The sequence below is a fragment of the Pelodiscus sinensis genome, chromosome 5, assembly GCF_049634645.1.
Source record: "Pelodiscus sinensis isolate JC-2024 chromosome 5, ASM4963464v1, whole genome shotgun sequence".
Classification (NCBI taxonomy): domain Eukaryota; kingdom Metazoa; phylum Chordata; order Testudines; family Trionychidae; genus Pelodiscus; species Pelodiscus sinensis.
Window position 1 is genome coordinate 86832790 of NC_134715.1, and position 19395 is coordinate 86852184.

Sequence of the window (19395 nt, forward strand, 5' to 3'; positions counted from 1 at the left end):
ATCCCTTACCTCTCTATTTCTGTTGATGTGTGTTTTAGTAGTTACATTCCTGGACTGTCATTGCTCATTAAAAGTGCTATCATATGGGTGGAAATTGGGTAAATATTTCATTTTATTAACAACAGCAGAACTGACTTAAATGAGGCCTGTGTGTTCTGTAGTCTTGCCTTAATCTTTGTATTCATGCCCGTCAGTGTAAAAGAAGCTATTTGCATATATTTGTATGTGTATACACACACGGCTCGACAAGTTATAAAAAACCCTACTCGCCAGACAAAAAAGGGAATTGCTACCCCGACCACGCGACCCCCACTGCGTAGGTGCGCACCACCTGGAGAACAGGACCACCAGGATGGCATATTTGCTTCTGTGATGGGGTGGGGCCGCTTCACAGCGGCGAGGGAGACTCGCTCCGCACTTCGACGGTGTCGACCCCTATGCTACACGAGGCATGCAGTGTTTTGACAGCAGTCTGCACTGCTTGCTCCCGTGCGGCCGCACAGCTGAGCGGCATGCAGGGGGGCCGAGTCCTGGGACAAGAGCTGGAAGCGGGGGTGGGGCCGCACGTGGGCTTAGGGCGGGGCTAGAGTGTGTGCACGTCCCTGACATCAGGGGGAGAGTTGCCGGCGCAAGGGAGCACTGCATTCAAAAAGGGGAGCAGAGGAGAGCGGAAGAGGAGGGAGGCAACAGAGGGAGATGGGAGAACAGAGGAGCAGGCTAGAAGACGGCGGTGGGCAGAGGAATGAAGGGTGAGAGCAGAGGAGAGAGGAGGAGGATGGGAGATGGAGGAGGTCAGAGAAGGCAGGAGGGAGACGGGGAGTGGAGCAGACAGCAGAGCGTGGGGGCAGAGGATGTGAAAGGAGAAGCGGAGGTAGGAAGCAACCCTAAGTAGCCCCGTCCTGGGCATGTCTAGACTACATGGCTCTGTCGCCAGAGCCATGTAGATTAGTTTACTAGACATACCCAAATGAAGCGGCGATTTAAATAATCGCCGCTTCATTTAAATTAAAATGGCTGCTGCGCTGAGTCGATCAGCTGTTTATCGGCTCAGCGCGCTAGTCTGGATGCTCCACGGTCTACATCAAAGGCATTTGTCAACCGCCCCGGTAAACCTCATCCCACGAGGCAGGATCAAGCACCATCTAAGACCCATCCCTGACATGTTTGTCTAAACTACTCAAACTGCAATGTTGTAAATTTATTCCAGCACTTAACCACATGACCATTAGAAATTTTTCCTAATGTCCAATCTAAACCTCCCTTTTTGCACTTTAAGCCCATTGCTTCTTGTCCTATCAACAGAGGTTAAGAAAAACAATTTCTCTCCCTCCTCCTTGTAACCACCATTAAGGCACTTGAAAATCATTATGTCCCCCTCAGTCATCTCTTTTCCAGACAGACCCAGTTTTTCCAATTCTCCCTCATGGGTCACATTTTCTATACTTTTAATAGTTTCTTGCTCTTCTTCGGCTCTCCTCCAATTTATCCGCATCTTTCCTGAAATGTAAAACTCAGAGCCAGACACAATATGCCAGTTGAGGCCTAATCAGCACAGAACAGGAGAGAAGAATTACTTTGGTCTTGCTTACAACACTTCAGTTAATACACCCCAGAATGATGTCTGCTTTTTTTGGGGGGGAGGGGGGCGCGCAGGAGTGTTACACTGTTGACTCATATTTAGCTTATCTAAATCACTGATGAAGATATTCAACAGAAATGGATCCAAAACTGATCCCTGAGAAAGCCCAATTATTAAACCCAAGCAGCATGACTGAACTATTCTCTGGGAATAGTTTGCCAACCAGTTTTGCATCCATCATATAGTAACGCCATCTAGGTTGTAATTCCCTAGTTTGTTAGTGCGAAAGTCAGGCAAGATAATATTAAAAGCTTTACTGAAGTCAAGATATACCACATTTACCAATCCCCACACCCACCACCTACAAGGCTTATTACCCTGTCAAAGAAAGCTATCAGGTTATTTGTTCTTCACAAATCCATGCTGATTATTACTTAACTTTATTATCTTCTAAATATTTGCTAATTGATTGTTTAATTATTTGCTCCATTATCTTTCCTGGTACAAACGATAAGCTCACTGGTCTGTAATTCCCCAGGTTGTCCTTATTTCCCTGTTAATCAATTACTATTATTTGTCCCTTTTCAGTCTTCTAGACTCTTTCCATATTTTTTCAAAGAATTGATAATGGCTCAAATATCTCCTCGAGTATGCATTCCATCAGGTCTTGGTGACTTGAACACACCTAATTTGTCTACATGATTTTTAACTTGCTCGGTTTCTATTTTAGCCTCTCATCCTACCTCATTTTCACTGGCATTCATTGGTTTAGATATTCAATCACCACCAACCTTCTTGGTGAAAACCGAAACAAAGAAGTCACTAAATACCTCCACCATTTCCACATTTTTGTTACTATTTTCCCCCTCATTAAGTAAACTGTCCTTGGTCTTCCTCTTGCTTTTAATGTATTTATAGAATCTTTTTTTGTTACCCTTTGTCTCTAATCTGATCTTGTTTTATCCCTACATATTTGTGTTTGTTCATATTCATCCTTATAATTTGATCTAGTTTCCACAGGGATTCTTGTTTGTAGATTACTGAAGATATCTGGTTAATTCAAGGTGGTCTCTTGCCACATTGCCTTTATTTCCTATGCTGTGGGATAGTTTGCTCTTGGACTCTTAAAAATGTCTCTTCAAGAAAACTGGCAGTTTTCTTGAACTGCTTTTCCCCTTTGATTTGCTTCCCACATGATCTTACCTACTACCCGAGTTTGCTGAAGTCTGCCTTCTTAAAATCCATTGTCTTTATTTTGCTGTTATCCCTCCTACCATTTCATAGAATCATGAATTCTCTTTTCAAGATCACTTTAATCCAAGCTGCCTTCCATTTTCAAATTCTCAACCAGTTCCTCCCTATTCATTACAATCAAATCTAGAACTGCTTCCCCCTATAAACTTTCTCCACCTTCTGGGGGGGGGGGGGGGGGGGGGAAGAGGTCTCCAATGCATTCAAGAATTTGTTGGATAATCTGTGCCCTGCCGTTTTGTTTTCCTAACAGATGTCTGGGTAGTTGAAGTCCCCCATCAAATTCTGTGCTTTAGATTATTTTGTTAGTGGTTTTAAAAAAGCCTCATCCACCTCTACTACTTGGTTAGCTGGTTTGTAGTAGACCCTCTACCATGACATCACCCTCTTTTTTTACACCTTTTATCCTTACCCAGAGCCTTTCAACAAGTCTGTCTACTATTTCCAGTTCAACCTCAATCCAAGTGTATACATTTTTAATATAAAAGGCAACACCTGCTCCCTTCCCCCCCCCCCGCCTATCCTTCATGAGAAAGCTGCATCCTTCTATATCAATATTCCAGTAATGTGTATTATCCCATTTAGTCTGTGTGATGCCAACTATGTCATAGTAGTGTTTATTTATTAACATTTCTAGTTCTTCCTGATTATTCCCCATACTTTTCACATTAGTATAAAAACCATTTAAAATACGGATTTGATTGAACTCTGATAACACAGAGAGAGGGTCATCTTCTTAAGTAAAATTCTTTCCTTAATCTCAATCCAGAGAAACATGACTAGAGTGTTCGAAGTGCAGGAAGGGGTGGAACACAATGGACAGCGGGGGCTTAAGTTGTCCTCTGTTTCCAGTACAGCTCAAAAGAGTCTGAAAACGTGAAAAGCCAGGGAGATTCTGCTAGTCTTGTGCTAAGAAGCTAGATCTCAGAAGTGAGAGTCGTGTACAGGCACAGACTTTAGCAAATTCCTATTAGGAAGCAAGGGGGGGGGAGGGAGTAGTAGATCTCATTAAGACCTATGGGAAGCACTCAGTTGGAGAAACTACAAGCACAGTTGTTTTTCAATACTACTTTTGAAAGCAAACTTTGTTTGTATTATTTTATAGTAGATAACAATTTAGCCATTTAACATATTAGAATTAAATGTTAAATAAATTCAGTTTTCTTTTAAAGAGTATACTTTAATTCTACTAAATAATCATCAAGTACCTGTCTGGTGATCGTCTTGACCAACGTCTTCTGTCAGATTCTGTAAGACATTTTCATCAATGCAGTTAAAGGATATGATCCCCTCACAATATAAAGCTCTATAATAGCTTTTTCAACTATCATTTCAGGGCCGTGTCCAGACTCAGGGGTTTTTTCGGGAAAAGTAGCCTTTTCCCGAAAAAACTTCCCCTGCGTCCAGACTCAAGCCGCGTTCTTTCGAAATTATTTCGAAAGAACGCGGCTTTTCTTTCGATGGCGATAAACCTCAATTTACGAGGAAGAACGCCTTCTTTCGAAAGTTCCTCTTTCGAAAGAAGGCGTTCTTCAATGTAAAGAGGCCGTCTTCGAAAGAGAGCATCCAGACTCGCTGGGTGTTCTCTTTCGAAAAAGCGGATTTCTCTTTCGAAAGATCCGCCTGCAGTCTAGACGCGATCTTTTGAAAGAGCCTCTTTCGAAAGAAGCCTGCAGTCTAGACATAGCCCAAGATACTAATCCAGATAATTTTCATTATCACAAAAACGAGCAACTACAATTACTGAAGCGACGAGGAGTCCTGTGGCACCTTATAGACTAACTGAAGTGTAGGAGCATAAGCTTTCGTGGGCAAAGACCCACTGGCCCCAGGTTGTATGCGAAGTCCCTCTGACTCTAGGCTGCACGTGGCGTGCCTGCTTTAAAATGCACGAGTCCCCTTCAGGGGCTCACGTGCATTTCAAAGCCATGGAGCCCGGGGTCAGCAGGGGACTCTGGGCTCCATGCTACAATGCATGCCACTAGCAGCCTGGGGTCAGGCTGCTAGTGGCATGACAGCTGCTCCTTTGAAATGCGTGGAGGCAACGTTTTCAAGGGGCAGCTACTGCACAGCTGATGTGGGTATCAGCTGTGCGGCAGCTGCCCCTTTAAAATGCTGCCTCTGGTGTTTCAAAGGAGCAGCTGCTGTAGATCCTTTAAAACACCACCTCTGCACAGGGGCAGCCTGCCACACAGCTGATGCACATATCCTTAATCCTCCCTCCCTGGTACTCGAACATGGCTGGAGCCACATAGCCTCCTTATCCCTTCTCCTTGCATGGTGTGGGGAGGGGAAAAGTGAGGGCTGGGAGCCAGAAGTCCTTTCCCCCCTGTGGAGGGTGGGGGTGGGGAGGAGAAAGGCCTTCCCCCTTGCGGGCGGTAGAAAAGATGGGGAGAGCCAGGCCAGCCTCAGCAATGGCCCAACCCCTCCTCGCTGGGAGAGAGGAGGGCCACAGGAGCTCCGTGCTCTCCCCCCTCGTAGGGTGAGGGGCCAGAGCAAACAAGGCCTCACCCCTTGCAGCGTGTGGGAAACTGGGAGCCACATGCCCATGTACAATGAAGGCATGCATCCATGCAGCCTAAATATACACATCTCTCTCCCTTCCGAGAAGAGTATCTCCATGCAGGAGAAACAACTGGGTAACTGAAAGCCTGAAAATACGTGACCTTGCTGGAGCACTATGGGAAACACAGGTGCAGTTACCCTAAACTGCAAGAATGTACATGGCTAGCTATGCTGGGGAAAATACTGTGACTGTACAGTGAAGGAGACAAGCATCATCAACAGCCAATGCCTCATTGTATTGCTCTAAGTAGACCAATGCATGTTCAGTCCTTGTTTACCCATATTTACTCTAAGGAGCCAGACACTGAATAAATCTGTGAGCACAAGGAACATGTAATTTTCACACATGCTTCCATGCATACCAAAATGTACACATATTGAGACAAGGATTACATTGGACATAGTCAAATCTTAATTCTAACCTCTTGTGCATACATGTGCAACCTTAAGCAATCAACATACTAGAAGTAACTATTAGCTGTGGGACCTTAATGTGGATCCTCCCAAACCCATTCTTCTCCCACAAAAAAGTATAATATTCTAAATATTTTAGAGTAAATAAATTAGCTATTAATAAAGAGAAAATTGCAAGTTATTACCAGCCTATTGAGGGTGTGGTAAATCTTGTGAATATTTGCCAGTGTTGATAGATGAGAGTTCAGCTGAAAATCTAGAGGAAAAACAGAATTTAGTTTGGTCTCTTCTCTTGGTTAAAATTACATTATGGAATATAGTTTTTACTGCTAGAAACAAGATTTTATGCATTCTCTTTAAAAAAAAAACCCACTATCAGGCTCTGTTAAAGCCTGAGTGAATACTTCTCAACATAAAAAAACACTATGCCCCATTTTTTTGGGGAAGGGACTACAGTATATAATTTTTGCCACAGCACAGGAATTAAGTACAACTTACTAAAACAAATTGTATATATATATTTTTAATCACACACAAGATCTCCTCCACTGTAGGCAAAATTAAAATAAAAAAAAACAACCCACCACACAAGTTCATGAAGATGAATTTAACCAAAAAAAACAAAAACCACCCGCCACACATACTCCGCCCCCTACAGAATCCATGAAACTCTCTCATCCGTCCCTATGCTAAGTTAATATCCCAAGCACATTTATCATAAACATTACATTAAGTTAGTTTGATTTTTAGAAAGGAATGTATATATTCTCCAACAAAAGCAATGGAAACATTTACACAATACCCGTGCTAATTTTGACTACAGACACGAGAGGCATAAAGCAGCAATAACTAGCTAATGAATGAAAAAGATCATTTTGTATTTCCTTACTTTTGATGTCTCATGCAATATTTTTAACCTAAATTATATTTAGATTTTAAAAAAACTCCTCCCCCCATGACCATGGCTTCTCTTCATGTCCAACACTAATAGTGTCAATGGAATTCCTCCATGTAAGCAAAGTGCAATATTCTTGCTAAAAAAGTATGACAGGTTCCAAACCCATCAAAAGTTAACCCTTGTCAGTAGTGAAGCATAGTCCAGCCCCAAAGAAAATAACCTGAGAAGCATTCTGTTTGGGACTAGTCAGGCAAACATTACCAAATGTTGTGATAAATAGCCCTATGAACTTAGAGGAGACCAAAAATGGTAGTGGACAGTCGTGCAAGACAATTTCAGCAGCCCTCTCTGAACAGCCGTAGAGATATCAAACACAGCCAGCATAACACTCCTGTATAAAAGAATTTTACTTTGAGTATCCACTAATACTAGGGTGATCAGATAGCAAATGTGAAAAATTGGAATACTTTTTTTTTTGGGGGGGGGGGGGGGGGGGGACGCAGCAGGAGGGACGGAAGAGAGCATAGTTGCTATACAAGACAAAGCCTCTAATACCAGGATATGTGATCACTATACTACATGTTTTGTTAGGCTTTAAAGTGCTACCATACTGTTTGTTGTTTAAGTTTATCCTATACAGACTAACTCGGCTACTCCCCTAACAAGCTTTAGATACTAATACTAGTCATTATATTAAAGCATTTCCATACAGGAACATTATGTTCACCTCTTTTCAGTTTCTAAACAAATAAAGAAAGTCACAGAAAAAAAAATATATAATTTCCACACCTCCATCTTTAATATTAAAAAAAAAAAAAAGTCCCCAGAAAACACCGAGGTAAGCTATATGAAGCATTAAAAAAAAAATTAAAATTACAATACAATTCAAATTATGCTCATAGCAAGTACTCTGTTGTAAGTGAAAAGGCGTAACGGAGGGAAGTCCCAACTTTTAAAGAACACATTATGCATGGATTTGGAATTCTCATAATAGTGGATTAAACATAGTTTTTTAATTCAGTACCTTGTCTTGAAAGAATAATTTTACTGATCTACAATGTTGTTCCTTACCACAACACACATAGCTTAATTCAATGGCAGACCGCTCTGCCATACTGTTGGATTTACTCTGATTTTTTTTCCAGACAACAAGATTGATTTAAAAAATGCACTGAGCACCAAAAGTGGAGTTATTCTATATAAATTATCTATCTATTTAATATGAATGAGTAGTCTTATGGCACCTCAGAGACTAACAAATTATATACAGTATCATGAGCTATTTTTAAATCCATTAATGAGTAGTCATTCTTCTACAACGGAATTTGATACACCAACTACTGTACAAAGAGTGCAGAATTGACCTTCATATGCAAATATGACAGATTCCCTAGCTTGAACAAAAATACTTGGATGTCCCATTATAAAACCAGCTTTCCTTACATTCAACACCCCATTAACATCAAAAGTCTGGGACACTTCCAGCCTCATTAGCACCCTCACTACAACTGACAGGTACTTTTTTCCCACCCTCCCTTCTTCCTTCTTTTTCTGTTATAAATTAGGATTCCCCTGTTTTTTTCTCCACTCAAGCTCATCTGAAGAAAGTGGGTTTTGCCCATGAAAGCTCATGATACTATATAACTGTTAGTCTTTAAGGTGCCACAGGACTACTTATTGTTTTTTAAAGTTACAAACTAACATGGCTACCCTTCTGAGACTTTTTAATATGGTAAGTAATTCCAAAAACAAAGGGTCTGAGTAGCAAAATCAGAAGAATCCCTTTAAAAAAAGACTAGCTGAAATATCTATAAACACTAAAAAACATTTGCAGATTTTTTGAGACGTGGTGGTAAGTATACTTCATTGCTACAGCAGGCCTGAGTTTGGCTTCCTGTTTAAAAAGAATTCTCAATCAAAAAAAATTTTAGGGACTAGAAATCATTGCACCTGAAATATACTCTGCCAAAATGAGCATTGCAACAATGCTGATGTTCTCGGGAGAATCTTTTTATTTATCATTTGCTGAAATGACAACTGCTGTAACTGAGTCAGCAATGGAGAACCTGTGCTATATCACAAGGCGCATGCAGTATCACATATATACCTTCCGTCCAAAGATGTGAAATAGTAACACAAAGTCAACTCAAGAAGGATCTGGACACTTCAATCAAAATGAATAAAAAATAGTTTCCGGTACTAATTTTTTTTACTCGAGTTTATAACTTGACCTCTTTATCATCAGTTTTCCTTCTGAAAAATATCAAATAATGTATATTATAGTAGTACAAGTAATCGTAACAGAGTGATCAAATTTCCTCACCCTGAGGATTTCAAAGTCTAAATATTTTCTGTTTCTAGAGGAAAGTTCCATATAGTGTGAAGTTACATATCCAGAGTAACATAGCAGAGTGTAAATGAGCTGAAAAGTTAAATTGCTTTATTTTAAACTAACAGTTACAGTAATTGCAGGTTCTACTTATAAAATATTGTGCCTAGCATTGTTACATCTAAAATATGATTTAGAATCATACAATCATAGAATATTAGGACTGGAAGGGACCTCAAGAGATCGAGTCCAGTCCCCTGCCCTCATGGCAGGACTAAATTAAATAATTCCCATTAAAAGATTTAGTTATTTAGGGTCTTCAGAGACACTTAATTTATCCTAATATCTATTATACTTTCTAGGGCTGTCAAGTGATTAAAAAAATTAATCACAATTAATCGCAATGTAAAACAATAAGAATACTATCTATTAAGTATTTTTGGATGATGTCTACATCTTCTAATATATTGATTTCAATTATAACAGAATACCAAGTGTATAGTGCTCATTTTATATTTATTTTTTATTACAAAACACACTGTAAAAAAACAACCTTCAAATCACCTCATTGAAGTATTGTAGTGCAAATTCCATCATGAAAGCTGAACTTTAATTATTCTGTATAATCAATATATTTGTGCCCTATTCAAAAGGGTTCTTTTTTAGCTCAGCCTCAGCTGTGGGAGGCATAGGGCCGGAGGGGGGGTAGACTATGCCATGGTCAGTGCAGAGTTCGGGGGGGGGGGCTCAGCCCCCAACTGCAGGTGGCATAGGGCTCAGGGATGGGAGTCAGCCCCCAAGCTCAGGAGAGAGGTCAGCCCCTGGGCTGGGGAGGTAGACCCCACCATGGGCAGTGCAGAGTTGGGGGGGGGGGACGACTCAGTCCCAGAATCAGATGTGGGGGAGGGTCAGTCCCAGGAGGCAGAGAGGGTGGTTTGGGTGAGCCCTGCCCCAGGGGTGGGGAGGGGGAAGGGGAGGAAGAGGAGAAGGGGTCAGCTTGGGCAAGACACCTCCCTCCCCTCCCCCCCCCCCAGCTGTTTTATTTTACAAAATATGGTCACCTGGGAGGGGAGAGGGACGAGTGTCAGGGTCTTTACTTTTCTTGTTTACTTCTCCATTGGAGCTGGAACCATGTCTTCAGGTTTCTTCCTCCTTTATGGCTGCTTCATTTTTCCATGTCTCCTCTGGTGGTGGTTTGCATCACTGATCCTTAACAGAGACAGGCTCTGCAGCAGCTCATGCTGCTTTGCGGATCTCTGATTAATGCAAGTTAATTCTGCCCTGCCTTAATCACAGGCATTAACGCCCACTAATTGACAGCCCTAATACTTCCTAATAGTTCTTGTCGGTTGGAAAGATTTTCAAATTTTAAAATTAATATTTTCAAAAATTCAAGCTGTATATCACATTTGATAGATCCGACACAAAAATGTTTTCTAGGGTTTTTTTTTTTGTTTTTAGATACAAAAGCAGTTAAAACCTAGTTCAGCAATGGGCAACTTACGACTAGTGAGTGGGCTGCATGAATGGCTCTCCTTCACCTCCGTGGGCTGCAAGATTGTTGAAACCAAGATGGTCTCCTGGGATAGGGCAGTTTTGCTAACTGCACTTGTGTACCTAGAATTTGTAGGGTGTACTGATTGAATCCTAGCAGTGCTTTGATTAGATGCAGAGGGAGCACATGGCTCTCTCAGTTACCATTGTGTACATTAAGCATGTTCTTCACTTCATGTGCCCTTACTTTATGTGCATGACACTTTCATAATACTGGTAGGAAAAAACCTATGTGGACAGAAGCCAGCAGAATCTAACAACTCTGGACAACAGTAAAAGTGTAAGTGTTTCATGAGCTGAATAGAACCCCAATGGGTCACAAGGATCCCATGGGTTGCCCACCACTGCTGTAGTCCATCGCAAGTTGATCATATTCATGTGGACATTACTAATGATAATGTGAAAACAGAAGACATTTTAATTCTAATCCAACAAAAACAAACAAAAACAAAAGGAAAAGGAAAAGAAAAAAATATATATTTTTGTAACTGGCAGAGTGGTGATAAACTTCCTGTTTTGGTTTTTGAATGTGAGAGGATATTTACTTTTCATAATTAAATTAGGTATGTAAAGACCCCTCAATAATGTTAACTGTTAAAATGATAAAAATGAATTGTTTAACCGGGCTCTGGATAGCTCACAGTGTGACAGTGATAGTGACATAGAAAAACTCTATAATAATGGGGGATTTAAATTATCCCCATATTGACTGGGTACGTCACCTCAGGAAGAACTGCAAAAATAAAGTTCCTCAAGAGCAGCTGGTACAGGAACCCACCAGGGGAGAGGCAATTCTAGATTTAGTCCTGAATGGAGCGCAGGATCAGGTCCAGGAGGTAACTGTTACAGGACCGCTTGGGAATAGTGACCATAATATAACAACATTTAACATTCCTGTGGTGGGAAGAACACCTTAGCAGTCCAAAACTCTGGCATTTAATTTCAAAAAGGGGAATTATGCAAAAAATGAGGAGGTTAGTTAAACAGAAATTAAAAGGCACAGTGACAAGAGTCAAATCCCTGCAAGCTGCATGGAAACTTTTTAAAGACACCATAATAGAGGCCCAACTGAAAGGTATACTCCAAATTAAAAAACATAGTAAGAGACCTTAAAAAAAGTCACCCTGGCTTAACCACCATGTAAAAGAAGCAGTGAGGAACAAAAAGGCATCTTTCAAGAAATCGAAGTCCAATCCTAGTGAGATAAATAGAAAGGAACATAAACACTGTCAAATTAAGTGTAAAACTGTAATAAGAAAAGCAAAAAAAGATAGAGGAACAGCTAGCCAAAAACTCAAAAAACAACAGTGAAATGTTTAAGTACAGTAGAAGCAGGAAGCCTGCTTAAAAAAAAAAAAAAAAAAAAAAAAAAAAAACAGTGGGTCCCCTAGACAATCGATACACAAAAGGAGCAATCAAGGATGATAAAGACATTGCAGAGAAGCTAAATGATTTATCTGCATCAGTCTTCACGGCTGAGGATGTTGGGGAGATTGCCATCCAGTCCCGGTGATTTGTTCACGTTAAGTTTTTCTATTTGTTCCATAACTTCCTCTAATGACACTTCAGGCCAGGACAGTTCCTCAGATTCATCTCCCACAAAGGACAGTGCAGGTTTGGTATTCACCCAAGGGTTCTAAAAGAACTCAAATGGGAAATTGTAGAACTGTTAACTGTGGTTTGTAATCTATCCCTTAAATCAGCTTCCGTACCTACTGACTGGAAGATAACTAACAGGACACCAATATTTAAAAAGGGCTCTAGAGGCAATCCCAGCAATTATAGACTGGTAAATCTAACATTGGTACCGGGCAAATTAGTGGAAACAATAGTTAAGAATAAAATGGTTAGTCACGTAGAAGAACATAATTTGTTGGGCAAAAGTCAACATGGTTTCTGTAAAGGGAAACCATGTCTTAATAATCTATTAAGAGTTCTTTGAAGGAGTTAAACATGTGGACAAGGGGGAATCCAGTAGATATAGTATACTTGGATTTTCAGAAAGCCTTTTACAAGGTCCCTCACCAAAGGTTCTTGTGTAAATTACACTGTCATGGGATAAGAAGGAAGGTCCTGTCATGGATTGAGAACTGGTTAAAAGACAGGAAATAAAGGTTAGGAATAAATGATAAATTTTCAGAATGGAGGAGGGTAACTAGTGGTGTCCCTCAAGGGTCAGTCCTGGGACCAATCCTATTCAACTTATTCATAAATGATCTAGAGAAAGGAGCAAGCAGTGAGGTAGTAAAGTTTGCAGATGATACTAAACTGTTTAAGATCGTTAAGACAGAAGCAGACAGTGAAGAACTTCAAAAACATCTCACAAAACTGAGTGACTGGGCAACGAAATGGCAAATGAAGTTTAATGTGGATAAGTGTAAAGTAATGCACATTGGAAAAATAACCCCAACTATACATATAATATGATAGGGGCTAATATAGCTACAACAAATCAGGAAAGATCTTGCAGTTATCGTGGACAGTTCTCTGAAAACTTCCACACAGTGTGCTGCGGTGGTCAAAAAGGCAAATAGAATGTTAGGGATTATTAAGAAAGGGATAGAAAATAAGACACAGAATATCTTACTGCCCCCTGTATAAAACTATGGTATGCCCACATCTTGAGTACTGTGTACAGATGTGGTCTCCTCACCTCAAAAAAGATATTTTGGCCTTGGAAAGGGTTCAGAAAAGGGCAACAAAAATGATTAGGGGTTTGGAACAGGTCCCATATGAGGAGAGGCTAAAGCAAATGGGACTTTTCAGTTTGGAAAAGAGACTAAGGGATATGACAGAGGTATATAAAATCATGAGTGGTGGGGAGAGGGTGAATAAAGAAAAGTTTTTCATTAGTTCCCATAATATAAGGGCTAGAGGACACCAAATGAGATTAATGGGTAGCAGGTTTAAAACTAATAAAAGAAAGTTCTTCTTCACACAGCACATAGTCAACCTGTGGAACTCCTTGCCAGAGGAGGCTGTGAAGGCTAGAACTATAACAGAGTTTAAAGAGAAGCTAGATAAATTCATGGAGATTAGGTCCATAAAAGGCTATTTGCCAGGGGATTGGAATGGTGTCTCTAGCCTCTGTTTGTCAGAGGCTGGAGACGGATGGCACGAGACAAATCGCTTGATCATAGTCTTCGGTCCACCCCCTCTGGGGCACCTGGTGCTGGCCACTGTCGGCAGACAGGCTATTGGGCTAGATGGACCTTTGGTCTGACCCAGTACGGCCATTCTTATGGGCAGGGCTGCTCTTGCTCAGCCAGGGCCGCTGCATCACACCGTAGTGGGCCTGGCTAGAGTGCCCCTCCACTCACATTCGACAGGGCGCTGTTCCAGCCCAGCTGTGCCATCAGTTAACTGGTTACCTCTTTACATCCCTGAAGAAAAGGTTAGCAGTGGGCTATGGAACCAAGTTAAGGCTCAAAGCTTCTTCTGAGCTGGCACCACAGCATTAAGGAGACTCAAGACTACAGGACAGATGACGACAGAACCCCTTACTAGTCTGATCCCCAAAACATCACACCTACATCTGCCAGGAAGCCATCAGGCTTTGAACACCATTTTATTAACAAGAGGTAATCCTGTTGGCTCTACACCTTCCAGAAGTCAGCAGTGACCTGGCAAGTTGATTGTGTAGGTACTCAGGAATTAACTACAAGTGTCACTGCACAACTACACAGAGCTGATATTTCACCAGTGGAGGACTCACATCAGGTTTGTTTGTAATGCACCACAACTCGATATGCCTGCACTTCACCCGAAATGCCTGCACTTCATCTCCAGTATAGACTTGAGCCTAAAAACACTGCCAGATACTTTTCTCCTTTATTGGCCTCAAGTTCTCCTATAAGAATTTAAATCAACATTTACTAGTTTTTCAAACCTAGAAATAGAGTAGGTCTTAAACATAGGTAGTATGGACAGGACCGTAGTCATTCAACTGAGTTTTTCAATTAATAGTACTGCTGGCTTTATACATGGTCCCCAGACACTCAGACTTAAACACTATTAATAATTATGGCAGTTCATGTCTTGCTAGCCATAAGTTAGCCTGGTTAGCTCAAGAAACTCTTTGCAGTGTTAGCAGGATGGCACAGGTATGCCTGTGCCATCGAATTAGCTAATCTTCCTCTTTCCTAGTTATATAAGGTATGACACTCCTAAGTGCATTATCACAAATGGTTTTACTTAGTGACAACAAACACTGGGCATTTCATGTAAGGGTATATAAGAATGGACAGCTGCCCAGATTCTCTTAGACTGCAGTGTACAAAAATTTAAATAAGAGTTGTGTGTGGTAGTACAACTTTGACTGTGATGGCAGAATACTTGCTGTATCAACATTTTGAACCATATAAACTGTTAAGATGACCATGTCTCTACCCAGTTATAAAACCCATGTTGTAGTCTTATGACGAGGCCTGGTTTTATTAATACGCCTGAGTTTATATACCACTTTTCAAACTTATCCCACATCTTGGAGAAGTGAAAGTAGGAAAAGATACAGAATGATTTTATTTCACACTACAGCTCTATATGAACACAGATGAAAATGTTTTTAAATCTATTCTCATATCCCCCTTTCTCAAGGCCAATATCTTGTAGCCAAGATTACTACGGGAAGGCTACAAACTGAAAATGCAGTCAGGCCTCATCCCATTCTGCCTAGAAAAGTAAAGGAGGAGAGTCCTATGAGAGGCCAGTGGTCCCACAATCCATGAATCCACCACAAAACTTAAGCTTTAAGTAAAAGTAAACTACTTTCCAGGAGTTTGAAACAGTCCTTCAAGAAAGGAAAGTTATAGCGAAAGTGGCATTAGAAAGTCAGAAGCAAGACAACTACTAACACAATAGCTCACTACTTAGGCTCATGTGATACAACTTGATACAAAATCAGTGATGGATCTTAGAGTACACCAATCTGCCAGACATTCAGGTATCTTCCTGCAGGAAAATTAACAATGCATGTCTACAGTAGCTGAGTTTCATGCAATTTATTGTGTTGGGGTCAAATGGATGAGACCAAAACACAAGAAGTCAACCCAGAGCGTCTGACTGATCTGTGACCACTGAAGACTAGTGTACTGTATAGCACTTTCAATATGATATGGGGCTTGCCTCAGTGTCCTGGGCGAAAACTGATGTACTATGTATTTAGTCCACTGGTTTTCACGCTAGTGTTAACTGTATTTCACTAGCAAGTGACGCATTGCTAACTCCAGATTTCCTAAAATACTTTGTGAACCTTCAGAATTAATTACACAATACAGATGGAGAAAATACTGCCGACATTTTCTCTTGTTACAGTTGGGATTGGAAAAAAAGAGTGGAGAAAAAGGAAGTGCTCCAAGACTATGAGATTCAAGTCTTTTGATATGAAGTTCAGCAGAAAGTGTTTTCTTAATTAAGAAAAAGTGATGACAAATTTGGCTTGGGCAGGTCAATTAGTCACGATCATCCGTGATGTAAACAAAACCAAAAATCTACAGAACCAAGATAGGGAGAAACAATATATAGTGTTTACAAAATGCCCTTCAGCAATTATGACAATCAGGGTCAAAAAGCAAAAGAACCTGCAATATATTTGGCATGTTTCTAAAAGAAACAGGTTACAGTCAAAGTCACTGAGCAACTCAGTGCATAAAAACCAACCAAAAAGGCTGAATGGATTTTAAAACATAGCAAAATTATGTGAATTTATTAAATTTCCAACTTTTAATGTTCAGCTTTAAATCTGAACCAATTTCCTGCAAACGTGGCTTAAGTTTCAGTTCTCACTGAAAATTTAATCTATCCAAATGCAAACAATAGCTGAGAGCATTACCCACATGCACTTGCCTGAAATACAAACAGGTTTATTTCAAGTGGGCTTCCAATAAAAAGTCATGTCTGGGTTTAAATAGATCAGAAAATTTAAGGACTAAATGAATTAGCGTGACAAAACTGAGTAAATGAGAAATACCATACACGAAGCTAGAACAGAATCATAACCATGGCACACATTTCTGATTTACTATCAATCAACAGTACAATACATTAGTAATAGAAAAAAAACAAAATTTTGGAATGCTTACCTGGGTGTGTGAGACAACTCTACATGAACTCTCTTTAATAGCCATCAAGTTGGAAGTATTGCATAAAACTTGATAAACAGATTAACTGCCATATCTATTGTTTATACTTAAACTATGTAACCAACTGATATTCCCTTTTTTTTTAATTCCCCCCCCCTTCATGTTTACTCTTATTTACAATCTTGATCAGAACCAGATCTCACTGTTTTATATTACAGAGGGCAAGCCTACCATGCAAAATTAAGCTGATCTAAGTTAATGTACAGCAACCACAGTAATTATTGTATATACTTGTTTGGAAGCCAACTTTTTTTGGTGTGTCAAAGACTTCCAACACCAGATTGATTCTTGACTGATTGGTAACAATCTGGAGTTAGGAAATCCACCATATAGGTTGCTATGACAAGCACGTAGAATCATTAATCGCATCCTGATACAAAGGACTGTATGATGGACATAGATAGTTTTGCAGCAATGGGGTTTCTCAACTACAGTAGGGTAATAGCTGGCATGCATATTCTTATTTTGGCACCAGACCACCTTGCCACAGAAGTACATTAACAAGGCTACTCCTGAAAGCACTGGTGGATGTTTTACTAAGATCAACACAGGCTACTTAGGGAAGATGCATGATGCACACATCTTTTAGAACACAGGCCTGTTAAGAAAGCTACAAGCAGGGACTCTTTTTCCTGACCAGATTATTACCACTGGGGACACTGACATGTGATCCTAGGAGACTCAGCCTAGCCCTTACTCCCATGGCTCATGGAGCCATACACTGTCCACTGGGGCCATCTTCCACAGGCAGTAGTGATTTGAACTGCTCTCTCACTCCCAGGGGTAACAGAGGATGAAGAGGAACTGCTCCTGAATGTCTTCAGCGGCAGATCAAGCCCATATGCTATTAACCTATGTGGAAGAATAGTTTCTGCTGGAGTAATTGCAAAGAGGCATGGGAAAGTGTCCTATAGAGGTGGAAGAAGCAAGGCAGTCCTCCTTAGGGGACTGAAGAATACCTCCAAGCAAGTTGCCTTGAGATCTCTTTGGCAGATTCATGGGATAACCCAGTGCACAGAAAAATGGTTCTTCAGGAGCCCCCTCTTCCTAACTCTACATGGGAGTAAGAAACAGATAGGGTCCTATCAATTGGTTATTTCACTATCAGCTTCACAGCCATGCAATATACACCATGGACCATGAAATCTGGCCTTCTGTGTGCTTTCACCACATACTATACATATTTCATGGGGGACAGTAGTGGTATGGTCATGCCTAGCTGTGCTCTGCAACCCTGCTTCCCCCCCCCCACCTGTATGGGCAAACCAAAGCCCTGCCTGCACTTGGCACCCCTGTACTCTACTACCCCAGGGAGCGTCGCCCCTCAGGGGCAAACCCCAATCAACACTCCCCCTTCCCGCAAAGGGCAGCACGCTGGTCACACGCTGCCCTCCTGCCTCCTACCCCAACAGAGCTATTTCTTCCCGAGATAACTCTGCCCTGGTCTCCCACATCCCTGCGGGGAACACGTCCCTGGCGGCGCTCCCCGCGCAAGGTGCCTAGACCGACCCCCGAGCGGAGCCCCAGGCGGCAACTCGCACTTACCCAAGCTGGGAGAGAGGGCAGCGAGTTGGAGCGCGTTGCACGCCGGGAGTTGTAGTCCCCGCCGGCGCTGAGCCCATCAGCGTTGTGCAGCAGGAGAGACTCCCGCTCCCACAATGCACCGGGCTCGTTCCCCTTCGCAGCCCCTTTCTCCCGCACCGGGCTGACACGAAACCCGTTAAGTTACCCGAGGGGGAACGTGCCGCAAGGCGGCGCGCGCTGGGCTCTCCACCCCACACACCTGGGTCCAGAGAGGGACCCTGCGGGGCCGGCGCCGGACTCGAGGCTCCTGTGCGCGACTGGAGAAACTGCGTCACAGGCTCTGTCAGCGCCCGCGGCACCCGCGGGGTCCCCACTAACCTCCCCGGCCGATCCCGCTGCGGCTCCGGGGTGCAGGGCGCCCCGCCAGATATCCCCGCAAATGCCCCCACAGGCCCCACGCCGCCCTCGTCCCGCAGGCTTCCCGCCTCGGGCACCGGGCAGAGCCCCTAGGACGGGCTGCGGGAGACCCCTGAGCCTGCTCGCGGCGGGAAGCCCGGCCCAGCCGCTACTCACTGACAGCGGCGGCATCCGAGTGCATTTTCGTGCAGCGCACACACCGCCCGGCCGGGCTCCCTCTGTCTCTGTCTCCCAATCACAGAGCCAAGGCACGAGCCCTCCTGCCCCGCCCACACGTGCACGCCATTGGCTCGGGCTCGCGTGACTAACGCCCGCCTCACTGCGCCATTAGGGCACGCGCCCGTCATTCTTCCTCTGCCGGGCCCACACTGCTCGGCCCGCCTACCTCCTTCCTCTTATTGGTTAAAGGTCTCAACGAGCACCGCCTCCCCGACATATTGATTCGGTCTTGCTTACGTCTATTATTCCAGGCTCTGAAAGCGCGTGCAAAGAACACTACTTTGTGTCTCCCGGGAAGCTTATTGGTCCTGAAGGGTTGGACCACGCCCATGGCCTGTTTTGATTGGTTAACGAGAACGGAGTTCTGACTAGCGGCTCTCAGTGGGTGGGGCTGGAGCAATGGGGCGGGGTAGGCGGGCGGGGGATGTGGAGTGGGCCACGGAGCTTTTCACACCTAGCCTGGCCCCGCGGGGCGCTGCGCGCAGATTTTTTGCGAGAGGTTGTT

At 42.5% G+C, this 19395-nt stretch overlaps 1 protein-coding gene across 4 annotated transcripts in view; it reads right to left on the reverse strand.

Moving 5' to 3' along the window:
• The window catches only part of DCUN1D4 (defective in cullin neddylation 1 domain containing 4), a 57675-nt gene extending 38657 nt beyond the window's left edge, over positions 1-19018 (reverse strand). For 2 of the 4 annotated variants that reach the window (XM_025179927.2, XM_075930443.1), the window contains exons 1-3: positions 18828-19018; positions 5995-6065; positions 4039-4078 (exon numbers count right to left, since the gene is read on the reverse strand). In XM_025179927.2, the coding sequence (XP_025035712.2) occupies positions 4039-4078; positions 5995-6065; positions 18828-18852 (136 nt within the window). In that variant the 5' untranslated portion in view covers positions 18853-19018. Of the gene's footprint in view, positions 1-4038; positions 4079-5994; positions 6066-8814; positions 8961-10097; positions 11786-18275; positions 18793-18827 lie in introns of those variants that run through there. The other 2 variants (XM_075930444.1, XM_075930445.1) reach the window with 2 other exon arrangements.
• Positions 19019-19395: the final 377 nt, after the last annotated feature.